The sequence below is a fragment of the Astatotilapia calliptera genome, chromosome 11 (assembly GCF_964374335.1).
Source record: "Astatotilapia calliptera chromosome 11, fAstCal68.1, whole genome shotgun sequence".
NCBI classification, from domain to species: domain Eukaryota; kingdom Metazoa; phylum Chordata; class Actinopteri; order Cichliformes; family Cichlidae; genus Astatotilapia; species Astatotilapia calliptera.
In genome coordinates this window covers 15,653,279-15,665,713 of record NC_137432.1, presented here as the reverse complement: position 1 = coordinate 15,665,713, position 12,435 = coordinate 15,653,279, and the positions used below count along the sequence as shown (strand labels likewise).

The window sequence follows — 12,435 nt, the reverse complement described above, 5'->3', positions numbered from 1 at the left end:
ACTGTTACTGCCAGTCCCTGAAAAAGACTTACAAATTAAAAAATTAAAATGAAATCAATGTCATGTTTAGTATGTTTAGTTCATAGACTTATTCCACTTTTGAAGGACTAGAGTGTAGATAATTTAGGCAAATTAGGATGCCATTGTGAAACATGGCATACTCGACCTCGAGCTCACCTGTATGGGTATTCAGATGGGACTTGAGTACTCCAGCTGATACAAAGGCTCGTCCACAGAGGTTACATCCGAATGGTTTCTCCCCAGTGTGCGATCTCACGTGCTGTTTCAAGTGGCTTGACTTTTTAAAGGCTTTACTGCACCAACTGCACCTGATGATGGAAAAAACAGCAACAACATGAATGAATGAATCGCTGTAAATCTTTATGAATTATTGTTATTCACCAGATCTGGGAGAGTAATTTATGCGAATTGGAACAATTCTTAACATGTAATTATTTTATTACATTTTTAATAACATAGCAATATTTCACTGGACGTATGATCTACACTGCCTTGTTATTTGTGAAATAGAGAAAGGACATACACACAAGACAGCTTAAGAAAACAGCAGCTTGCCTTTCGCAAACATGTTTTATTTTAACTGGTGGTTTTGTGCAACATCTGTTAGTCTTCTCTTAAACATGACCATAAACCACATAAAAGCATAAGGCATTATCTGATAATGATAATAAAAGAAAGAGAAGAAATGCAGGGCATAGGAAGAGGTCATGATGAAGCAAAGGCCCTGGGCTGTATTTTAAAGATAGACCACTCGTCAGTCAGGTGAGCCTTTACATCATCTGCCAGAGCTAAACTGAATAATTTAGTACAAACTACAGGCTCAGCTTTTCGAATATAAAAGAGTTTGGCCCAGTAGCAGTAGCAGTATCCACATAGTGCAGTTAAAGTATTTAGATTTATTTAGAAACTGAACTATTCTCTGGTCAGTTTTTATGGACTGTATGGATAGACAGCAAACTGTCACCAACTGTCTAACTAGAAATAAATTAGAAAACCAATAATATTGAATTTCATTTCAGTTAAATCCATAAATAAGGCAAAATAAGTAGACAAAAAATGATGTCAATCCATTTCAACATAATGAGAAGCCTGAGACACATGAGCGAATAAATCTCTGTAAATACTATTGCTTTATCTGTGCAAAAGTTTAAATTGAAAGACACTGATAACAAAGTTAGGTAAGGTTATTAAGGACAAAGTTATAAACCATCTGCCTTCTCAAGGTCACTGCTTATAACACTTAATATCATTAATCTTTTTAGGCTCTGGAAACAGATTGTTTGGGTGATTTAGGCGACACAAAATTAATAACAAGACTGTAGATCAAGAAAAAAGGACAGGAGAGCCTAGCAGAGGTTTATGATCAATGATCATGTCAGAAAACGTGCTGCACCCAGACTCATCAGGCGTAAGTGCTGCAGAAATCAGCTCTAAATGGTGGAATGAGCAGACTGACACTACCCTCGAATAACCCGTGGTCTGTAAAACTGCTCTCAAACAACACAAGGGCACATTTTCTACTTTGATGAGATAAAAATTGAACTCTTCAGTCTGAATGCCAAATGCTGTGGTGTAAACCAGGTTCTGCTCATTGTACGGTTGAGATCACTTCTGTAATGGATCAGCCTTAAGGTAGTCAATCCAGGAGGAGGTGAGTCATGATGATAGAGAGAGCAGATTGTGGACAACATAAGAATGGGCAAAGATTTACTTTAAAGTACAGTCACTTGTAGCAAATATAACAAGAACAGCTTTGGTAATCTCACTGAATGTCCCGAATCATCTGGCCTAAGCAGAGAAAACTGGAGAGGAGACCTTTGACTAGAACTCAGCTAGTGACCTCTATCCTGACAGATTTCTGAAATAATTTAGCAAAGACAAACTGCAGAACCTGCCTTTGAGAAATATGGGTGCACAGACAGGCAAGGAAGTGTGGAAGCTGTAATTCAAACTAATGATGTTTTTAAAAGATAGTAATTTAAACACTAAAGAGGTGGGAGTCATTTCTTAAGACAGTCGTATAGGTACATGGAAACACACACACCTGTAGGCTCTCTTAGTGTTGTCTTCACAGTCTTCCTGGTACTCCTGTGTCTCTGTAGGCAACTGGAGGTCGTTTTGACTGCTCTGCTGAAGAAGCCCATTCGTCTGCATAAAAAAAAGATCAATACTGGCTCAACTTAAAACACATACAAATACATGTGCACTTTCAAGGACAGGGAATAAATGAGGTTACTGACACTAGTATATGCATAACATATGCATGATAGAGAGAGATACAAGGAGGGAAAACAGTACACCTCTCTGAACAGTGTCTGGGAGGCTGTGGTTGCTGCTGCACGCAATGTTGATGGTGAACAGATCAAAACACTGACAGAATCCATAGATGGCAGGCTTTTGAGTGTCCTTGCAAAGAAAGGTGGCTATATTGGTCGCTGATTTGTTTTTGTTTTGTTTTTGAATGTCAGAAATGTATATTTGTGAATGTGGAGATGTTATATTGGTGTCACTGGTAAAAATAAATAATTGAAATGTGTATATTTTTTTTTTTTGTTAAGTTGCCCAATAATTATGCACAGTAATAGTCACCTGCACACACAGATATCCCCCTAAAATAGCTAAAACTAAAAACAAACTAAAAATTACTTCCAAAAACATTCAGCTTTGATATTAATGAGTTTTTTGGGTTCATTGAGAACATGGTTGTTGTTCAATAATAAAATTATTCCTCAAAAATACAACTTGCCTAATAATTCTGCACTCCCTGTATATCAGATCCAGTGGGCTAATTTGAACCCAGTGAAAACACGATTTTTAGTTTCAGGTGGTTGCACACTAATGAAAATGTAATGATGTATTTAAAATGAAAGAAGGAAAGCTACTCATAACTTACCACCTCAGCAGGTGGGACATGAAGCAGATTTGGAGGGTGATAGCTGGATGAAAGGGCCTGAGACTCCAGGGTGCTGGAGTCCTGCAGCTGCTGGACTGTGGAGAACTGGGACTGATTGTAGCTTGTTTCAGTGATGGTGAAGCCTAGATGGAGTCAGACGAGAATAATCAGTCTTGTTTATAGTCAAATCCAAAGATCTAACCTCTGGCTGACAGCAATATTGGGTCTACCTGAAAAAAAAAAAAAAAAAACCCCAAACACAAGACATGTTTCACTTTTTTTCAACTAAAAACATAATAGGAATAATAATAGGAATCTATGAAATCTGAAAAAGTGTCTAAGATCTGCATTACACAGCACAATATCAGCCATCAGGGAGGATGGCTTTTATTGATTTAAAAAAAAAAAAAAGCTGAACTCAACACTATCAGTCTTCCAAAGTGTCAGACCGCCCCTGGGATTTCAGCCTGCAGCAGAAAGGTGTTTTATTGTTATAGCTGGTATTGTTTGTTTATCTGTGCTCTTCTTCTCTCTTTGCTTTTTTTCCACTTCTTCCTGATAAAAGTGTTTTTCCCCCTCACTACTGCAAAGCGCCTGCTCATTGGGGACCTCTAGGTTACCTTTATAATACTGGGAGGTCTTTACATTACAATGTAAAGCTTCCCTTGAGATAACAGTTGCCATGCTACATAATTAAAGCTGAACTGATGCTGTGTGATGTACACCCTAGAGGCTGTTACAAGAATATTCTGCAATTATTGCACTGGCTAAAAGAACACAAGGTGACTGTCTTGAATTGTTTTTGCATTCATGCATGCAGTTTGAGGCGATTGCATGGGTTGCCTGAAGGAAAGCAGTCTGTCTCCCATCTGGAGATCGGCTACAATCACCCTTGGACAGAATCGCAAAGGTTTGCAAGTAATTTAATCTAATTTATAAAAGCAGACAGATGTTCCAAATCTATGATGCCCTGGCTGGACTCTGAATGTAAGTAGCTAATGTGAATTTGCATTTGTGCAGACAGCAACAGATCATTGTACACCCCCCCCCCCCCCCCCCGGGCTTTAAATCTGGGACTCTCCACCATTTGACCTTAGAACTGAAGAAGCTTCTTGGATGAGAGGTGAAACGTCTTCAAGCAACTTGAAGAAGTCCAGACGCTTTTCTTTCCAAGCTCCTTAGAGCAGCGGTCCCCAATCCCTGGTCCGAGGCCCGGGGAGCACCAGTAAAAAGACAATAAATTGTTTGATTTTTTTCCTCTTCCATTTCTGATTTCTCATCTCCAATCCAACTTCAGCATGTCACAAAGTTACTTAACCATGTAAAGGCAGATGTGTACATGTTTGCTTTCATGTAAAAAGCACTGATATGATCTAAAACAGCGGTCCCCAACCCCTGGGCCTCGGCCGGTCCGTGAGTCATTTGGTACCGGGCCGCGAGAGTTGAGGCTCAGGTGTGAAATGTATAGTTTTCAGGGTTTTTATCGGTTTTCAGCGTTATTTTGTTATCGTTTTGATCGTTAACTCGGTTTTTCTGGGTCTTTTCACGTGTGTTATGAATAAATCTTCTTTTTTTCGGTACCGGTACTAGTTTTATTTTGTTGTATTTATCTGTGACACCTTAAAGGCCGGTCCGTGAAAATATTGCCGGGCATAAACTGGTCTGTGGCGAAAAAAGGTTGGGGACCGCTGCCTTAAAGTATCCGATCACAATGTTTTTGTTCGCGCCGCGACCTCAATCACTGTTTTCTCTAGTGTGACTGTAGCGTTAATAAAGTGGCAGTGTGGGCACATTCTTTATGTGACACTTTTAAGAGCCACCAAATGTGCAGCAGAAACAGTGTGTGAACCTTAAATCAACCTTCAATCAACCACAGTGTAGTTACTGTAAACAACACATATATAAAGTAGCAAGAAATACAGGGCTTCTCCCAGAGAACCTCCTCACAGAATTGAAAAGTTCAGTTTGCCTCACAGATGTTTGATGCTGATCTCAAAGGAAGCTGGCTGGCAACAGCAGTCAGCCGCCATGGTGAGTTAGTGCAAGAAGAAGAAGAAAAGTGTTTGAGAACACACTGATTTCAAAAGACATATGGAGATACCAGACACATTGGTAGAGGGTATATATAGTTTGATGAAATTAACTGTTGCTCGGTTTGTTGTGGGAATTGTAAAGAGTCTTCCTTTCTCCCACGATCGCTCTGTCATTTGGGACCTTTGTGAAGCTGAAGTAAGGGTTATTCCACCAATTCTATTTATGTGTGACTGATTTCCTTTGGTATTAATTCAAAATAAGAGATTTCATAACTAATATGGCCAATACCTACACTTTGTTAGTTAAGCCTTATAACAGAAAGCGTGCATATAACTAAAGGTACTATGCACGAGTTACTACTACTCTTCATATATTACTGGTTCTTGAATTCTGAAACAGTGAACCTGTGTTTTGCACAGACGATATAGCAAATAAACATACCATGTTATCTTTGTCACATAACAGCCCACACATGCTATGTTTATACCTTGTGTTAGAGCTTGCTGGTCAAACGAAGACTGAGGAAGTGCTGGTGTCTCAAACTGGCTGATATTCTGAGGCAAAGCATGCTGGGTAGTCACATATGAGTCTGTCACGACAAAGAAAGAGATGCAAAGCAACAAGTTAGTTAGTGCTCACAGAAACAAACAGTAGAACAATATTTCCACTGTTAAACTTTCAATTGAGGTTAAAAAAGCAAGTTACATTGCAGATTCCCTAACTAACACAGCTCACCATGCACAGTTACATGCACAGAACATTTTTAGAATAACAAAAATAACTGTGTGTTATGTGTGACAATATTTATTTATAAGTATCATATTAAAATACTGTAAGCTACACTTTATTTTTAGCAGTGTACCTTCTTTAAATGCAAAGTAGATTTGCTTTCTGTATATTAATGAAGTCTTATCAAATATAGAGAGCTGAGGTCAAGATTATGGAACCTGACTACATGATGTACATTTTAAATCTAGAGAGTTTTCAGATGTCAGCTAGGCTGAGCTGCTTCTTTCTGGAGATGACTTTCAATTTACTTTAAGGGACCAGATCCTGGACCTTAGAGAGGGATTACTAATCATTCTATTACTATCCTTGGAGTGCTAAAGCTCTGGAGGCTGTGTGCTGAGCTATACTGCGTGAAACCATATGTGTTGGTCTACAGAGCAAACAGATGGAGACGATGGGGAGGTACATTGAAGTTATTCTGCTCTCTGACACGTTTAAGAAAACTGAAAGTTTTCAGTGCAATGAAACTTAACTCACACAACGCACAGATTACCTCAGAAAACTTTCTTGAAGGTGAGTCACAGAGTTTTTGGAAGAATTTGGTAATTTAATGCTACGCTTTCTCTGCAAAATGAGGTTTCAGTGTTACAGCTTTCACGAGTTCTACTGAATCTTTCACAACTTGCACATATTCCATTATATAATATGACATGAATTCAGTTGCTCTTACCTTCTCCTTGTACAGTCAGGTTTGCGTCCAGTGTCACTTGCTGGCCTCCATTTACAACCTCTGTCTGGCTCAGTCCCAGCATGCTCTGCTGCTCTGCTGTTTCAGCCGGGGCTTGCTGGAGAGTGTCACCCTCTATTTCCACTTGCATGTCATGGGCTACAGTGCCAGCTCCCAGGGGGTCTTCTCCTGACTGGGGTTGTAGCTGCTGGGCCAGTTCATACCTGGTTTGACAGGACATAGTCTGATTGATACATTCACAGAGCACAACAACATCCCTGTAAACAGTCCAATCCATCTGTGAAAAAGCAGACTGTCAGAAATCAGACCTGTGCGTCTTCATGTGTTTCCTACAGTTAGGTGATGACTTAAAGGTCTTCTGGCAGTAGGGGCACATGTAAGGTCGCAGGTCACTGTGAGTGGTCATGTGGCGCCTTAAGCTGCCGCTGGTGGTGAACGTTGTGTCGCACATACAACACCTGTATGCCTTTAGCCCCGAATGTGTTCGGATGTGAGCTTTGAGGACTCCCGAGGAGGCAAAACTGCGACTGCACTGGACACACTTGTAGGGCCTTTCTCCTGTATGAGACCTGGCAACATTCAAAAACAGGTTCAGTGTGTATTGGGACATCAAGCAGCCTAAAAGGTACTAGCACACTGCTGTAGATGAGATTTTGAGGAATGCTGCCAATACTAAGGAACAGAATTCATTGGTATATCCTTAGTACAAGGTGGAAAATCACTATGCATGGTCCAGCATGACCTGTCAGGATGATATATTACTTGGTGAACTTGAATCAAATTCCCTAAATTTTTTAAGTATCAGTACAGCTTCATGGGTAATTCAAGGGCACTGTCAGTAGGGGTAGGCAGACATAGATCCTCAGCTTGCATTACAAGTTAGAACTCAAAATCTGCCAGAAAACAAGAATAATGAGGCACCAGCCATTAAAAAGGCACTACACACATGGCAGCATCATTATTTATCATTATCCTCAAAGACAAATGACTAGATTTCTGTCATAAAGATTGGCTAGAAAGTTCAACAGAGATACACAGAGCAGAGCAGCTGAGTGATTAGACCACTTATTGCTCTCCATCCATAAATGACAGGGTCATTTGAAACAAGGTTAATAAAGTTCAGCCATGTGCGGTGTAAAACAAGCAAATAAATTGGGGGGAAAAAGGATTAAGAGTATATATATTTACAGGTTGAAGTGGGTTTGCTGAATATAGCTATTTCTCTTTTTCAACTCTTCTGTACTTCCCCTTCACACTCTCTTTCTTCTCTTGCATGAATTCAATCTCATTTATTTCATTCTCACCAAATTCATTATGTCTGTCAACAAACCTCCAACTCCCTCTAATCTGTTCCACTGTTTCTCCTTCCTTCTGTCTGCAGATGAGCTTAAGACAAGCAAAATGAAACCTTGCTGAGCGGTACACACTTGTTAATACTTCTCTGATATGATTATGTAGACTAACATTATAAGATCAGCTAAGAAAGGATTTGTGGGACACGCTGCTCTGCTGACTTCAGTGTGAAATCATTTCGTGTTAGACGCAAATCTAAAAAGTCAAGCGTTTGCTAAACTTTGTTATTTGGGGGAAAAATATTCAAATTGCAGGTTATTTCCACTTTTAAGGTTTATCCCTAGAGGACCATTAAAAACGGGTTGACAATGTGGATCCTGCCAAAAACTAATTTCAGAACCAAAGATGTCTCCTCTTTTGATGGCCTGTGGTGTCCTCCTGTCATTCAGTATCTGACTTGTTAAATGTCAGATCTATTGTCAGTGATGCCTCCTCTGTTCTGCTCTTCTCACCTCCAGCCTTCAACATACGTGGTTATCCTGACCATAATTCTCTTCACCTGTGTTGTATTCTAAAAAGAAACTAGCAAGTAGCAACAGATTATGAAAAAAAACACTTGCACTGGCCCTCAAAAAGCCATTGTGTTCTCGCTCTTTGAGACTATCCACTGAAACATCACTATTACATAGAAGCTTTACCTGACATGCTGTTTAAGGTGACTTGACTTCTTATAGGCTTTACTGCAGAACTGGCACTTGTATGGCCGGTCATTGGCCACAACATCCAGGTACTGTTGAAAAGCCAGGCGGGGGTTTTGGGATGGGATGAGACCTGTTAAAAACAACACGTGAGCTTACAACAGCTAGCCTTCTGTGTGGTGAAAATAATGCAGCATCGCCCAATATGTGTGCCTGTCACCATGCCCTCTTACCAAAGTCAGTGATCAGGATGGGTTCCTGCAAGGGGATATCTGGTAGCGGTAGGTTGCTTTTGGACACTTTGGCTTTGTTTGCTTTCCGTGGAAATTTATGCTTCTTCTGCTGCAAGCTTTTGAAGTGAGAAGCGATGTGTGTTTTCCTGTGTCCCGACGTACGAAAGATCTTGTCGCAGTGAGGGCAGGGGAAAGGCCTCACACCTTAAACAAGTCAGGGAAAAAAATAGATGTTTTGGAAAATTTATATTTAGAGAATAACTTTTTCTAAACAACAACAGAAAAATAAAATAAAATGAAAATCTAAACTCACATAGAGGTTTTAAAGTTATTAACTAAATCAACATGAAAACATAACACATATAAAAATATACGCTCTCGTAATTTGCTTTCATTTTGGCTACATAAGGTTAAAAGCCTTCATTTAGCAGGTAACAGTGTATGAAACAAAACAGACACAAAACTTTGAAAGCATGAAGCCTTCGGAGACATACGTCTGAAAACACATTTATCAAAACTTTACCTTAGAACTAACACACAACCAGCACTAAAGTAAACACCTAACAGAGTGACACTACACAGCAATTAGAGAGACAAAAACGAATGCACCAGTGCACATAGTAGCTCAAACACATATAGCGTATACAGTATATACATGAATACAAATGAGGGTTCTAGCTTTAGTGGCACCATGAGATTTATGCAGGTCCTGCCTGAGCAATTTGTTGCATAATTTACCACAACATATCTTATTTATTCTAAATAACAGCGGCTGAAACATATTTAGAGCCCACACACTTCTCCTTTAACTTATGCTTAAAGTAACTATGCTAGAGTAACAAGTAAATAATGTAACATACGGAGTGACTCTATAAAGTGAAATGTGCTGGTGTTGCTATGGCTTCAAGTGTGACCCCTTCACAAAGCGGACCCGCTTCTCACCTGTATGCAGCCGCATGTGCACTTTCATGCTGCCAGAGGTGGAGAAGCACTTCAGACAGCTCTGACACTCGAAGGCCTTGATACCCGTGTGCGTCTTCATATGTGCTGTGAGGGTGCTCTTGACAGCAAAAGCTCTGAAGCACTGTTTGCACTTGAAAGGCTTCTCGTGGGTGTGGATGCGTATATGACGAACAAGGTCACTGGGCTTCTTAAACTCCTTGGAGCAGTAGGGGCATCCGTGCCAGCGAACGCCATCCTCCTCCCTGATGGAGCCTGGAAAGGGCAGAACATAATTTTATTTTAAAAAAAAAAAACAATTATCTCTGTAACAGTATTTATTAAATGAATCTCACTGAAAGGGTAAACTCATAAAGAGTAAAATATCCCCTCCTACCTGGCATTTGTATAGGTTTCTTAAAAATGCTCCTCTTTTTCTCCCTGTTCAGTTTGTCTGTACTTTGCACTTTCTTGTTTTCCACAACAGCGCCATCGGTCGTTTGGTTCTCTGACTCTCTTGGTGGGGCGTCACTCTGGGGTTGGACCACACTCAGCCCGCTGTTCTCCAGCGCTTGCTGTAGTACCAGAGGACCACCACAACTTTAATATACATGCACACCTCACACACACAAGCAATTTCAAATAACCACAGCAATGGATTTGAAAAGAAGCAATCAACCGAACAATCAAGATGTGATTGTAGTGTAAACTTAGAAATTACAGTCGTCTTTACAAAATCATTTCATTTTTAAAAGTAAAACACACACACACACTAATGTCATTACAAATCAAGGGATTTTTTTTACTTGAAAGAGAACCCTTTAAAGTGCAGGACCTGTGGACATCAGTAAATAACGAGGTTCTTTTAACAAAGTGCAAAGAATATTTCCGGGAAAAGCAAAATCGAAAACACGATTGCTGCTTAAAACTTTGAAAAACACTGAAAGTGATTATTTAAAAATATCTCATTATTCATGTACTAATAATTTTAATATGGCCACTAAAATAAAAAATTTAAAAAGCCATGATGCAAAGCAAAGTTCAGCGACAATCATATCTTATCATGCTGGGGAGTAGAGGCCGTTTTAAACTCTGTGATGATGCTCATCTCTAAAAGTTCCTGGTGCATATTTGTTAAACTGCCCTCTCTCCTGGATGGATGGTGTTTGCAGAACAGTGAAAAAATCTTGACATTCAATCACCAAATGAAAGCAGAGCATATCATTCATCACTCAGGAGTCTTTTTAGTTCAAAACTTCTGTCTGAATATATCATGTTTATCTGCAGTTTAAGTCCATTCTCATTGAGTGAAGATTAATGTCTGTAATGTACAAGCTGGGTCTGCGGATTGTCGTCCAGATTGTTACTGGATACTGCTTTTTATATTGTAACAATCATGCGATTACACGCCACTCACCTGTAGGATGTCCTGGTTAATAGCAGTTTCCATTGTGATAGCTGGCTCTGGGGGCTGGGGCTGGGCTGTCTCCCCACTGACCTGTTCTGACAGCTCTAGAAGTTGCTGGATGACATCTGTCACTCCCTCGCCAACTTCTGGCACCCCTGTAGCCTGACCTGTTGTTTCAGCCTCCTATAAAAAAGACAAAAAAAGAGGTGAGGGGACCAAGAAAGACACAGAGCAACGTGACGAAGAGCTGGGACAGGTCACAATTTGTGGGATGACTTAACTTTGATTAGTGGCTCTGTTGAGCTTGAAACAAAGCACTGGTGATTATTAAATAAAATATTAATGCCCACATTATTTATGCACATATTAACACGGAGATACAACTTCTCAACACAAGGTTCGTTTAAGTGTAGATATGGCAGGTAGATCATCACTGAATAATGAAGGCTGTAATTAATAACCTGCTAACAACCAAATAATGGAAACACACCATTCTCGTTCTAACTAGGGCGACGACTGGCTTTATGCTGCTTTGTATGATTGTACACCAGGTCAAATTTGGCAGCAGCTGTTCTTGATTGTTCTAGAGCAGGGGGAAATATTTTACCAGGTCAAAACTGAAAGACGGTGCTGCTCTTTTAGTGCAATAAAATTGAAGTTTTTAGAGTTTCTAGCAGTGGTGACATGGATGTATTGAAATACCAATGGCAAAAAAAACAAACCACAACCATTATCTACCACTAAAAAACAAACTAAAACAAAAAACTAAAACCCTTTATCCTGTGCAGTAATCTTTGGATAAAGAAGGAAATAAAAGTCCACAATTTGAGAAGCATTATCAGTAACAGTGCCTCTGGGGTTCGCTAAAGCTACCAACCACAGTGAATCAAACTAGACTTGTCTGCATTCAATACAGCTGAGGTTTTTTTTTAGTGCTGCACTTTGTTTTTCCTGCTGCTGGCACACTGAAAAAGTGATAATAATTCTGGATCATAATCGAGTTATGGGAAGCTACTTCTTTCCTCAGGGAAAAAAAAAAAGAGAAAAACAGCATAATTTTCTGAAGTATAAGCAAACAGCCTACGTATGAACTAATTTGGGAAACAAACTCCAGGGTGTCTCGTTAACATTAAACATGAGGACCACAGGACACTTAAGAACCCTCTGTTCAGATGCTGGACCAAAGAAATGTTTTCCAGCGGATGTTCTCGTTTGGTACACAACCTTCTCTTACCGAAGTGGTGGATGGCACCTCAATCACGGATATGTGCATTTTGCTGATGTGGGCGTTCAGACTGCCAAGTTTCTTAAATACACAGCTGCAGTCCATGCACGGGAACAGCGGCACCCCTTTGGTCTGTAAGAGAACACAAACACACAAAGCACATTACAGCTAGCTAGCTATATAATAATATTTCCACATATATCAGAGTGTTTAA

General features: G+C 39.8%; 1 protein-coding gene across 3 annotated transcripts in view; it reads right to left on the bottom strand.

Annotated features, from left to right (window-relative positions):
* Window positions 1–12,435, bottom strand: part of LOC113032356 (zinc finger protein 236) — a 60,776-nt gene that overhangs the window by 29,245 nt on the left and 19,096 nt on the right. For all 3 annotated transcript variants that reach the window (XM_026185245.2, XM_080307839.1, XM_080307840.1), the window contains 12 exons: window positions 12,231–12,353; window positions 11,006–11,179; window positions 9,986–10,163; window positions 9,592–9,864; window positions 8,650–8,853; window positions 8,417–8,549; window positions 6,734–6,994; window positions 6,408–6,628; window positions 5,436–5,537; window positions 2,915–3,057; window positions 2,066–2,169; window positions 178–329 (listed from right to left, as the gene is read on the bottom strand). In XM_026185245.2, coding sequence (XP_026041030.2) covers window positions 178–329; window positions 2,066–2,169; window positions 2,915–3,057; window positions 5,436–5,537; window positions 6,408–6,628; window positions 6,734–6,994; window positions 8,417–8,549; window positions 8,650–8,853; window positions 9,592–9,864; window positions 9,986–10,163; window positions 11,006–11,179; window positions 12,231–12,353 — 2,068 coding nt within the window. The remainder of the gene's footprint in view (window positions 1–177; window positions 330–2,065; window positions 2,170–2,914; window positions 3,058–5,435; window positions 5,538–6,407; window positions 6,629–6,733; window positions 6,995–8,416; window positions 8,550–8,649; window positions 8,854–9,591; window positions 9,865–9,985; window positions 10,164–11,005; window positions 11,180–12,230; window positions 12,354–12,435) is intronic.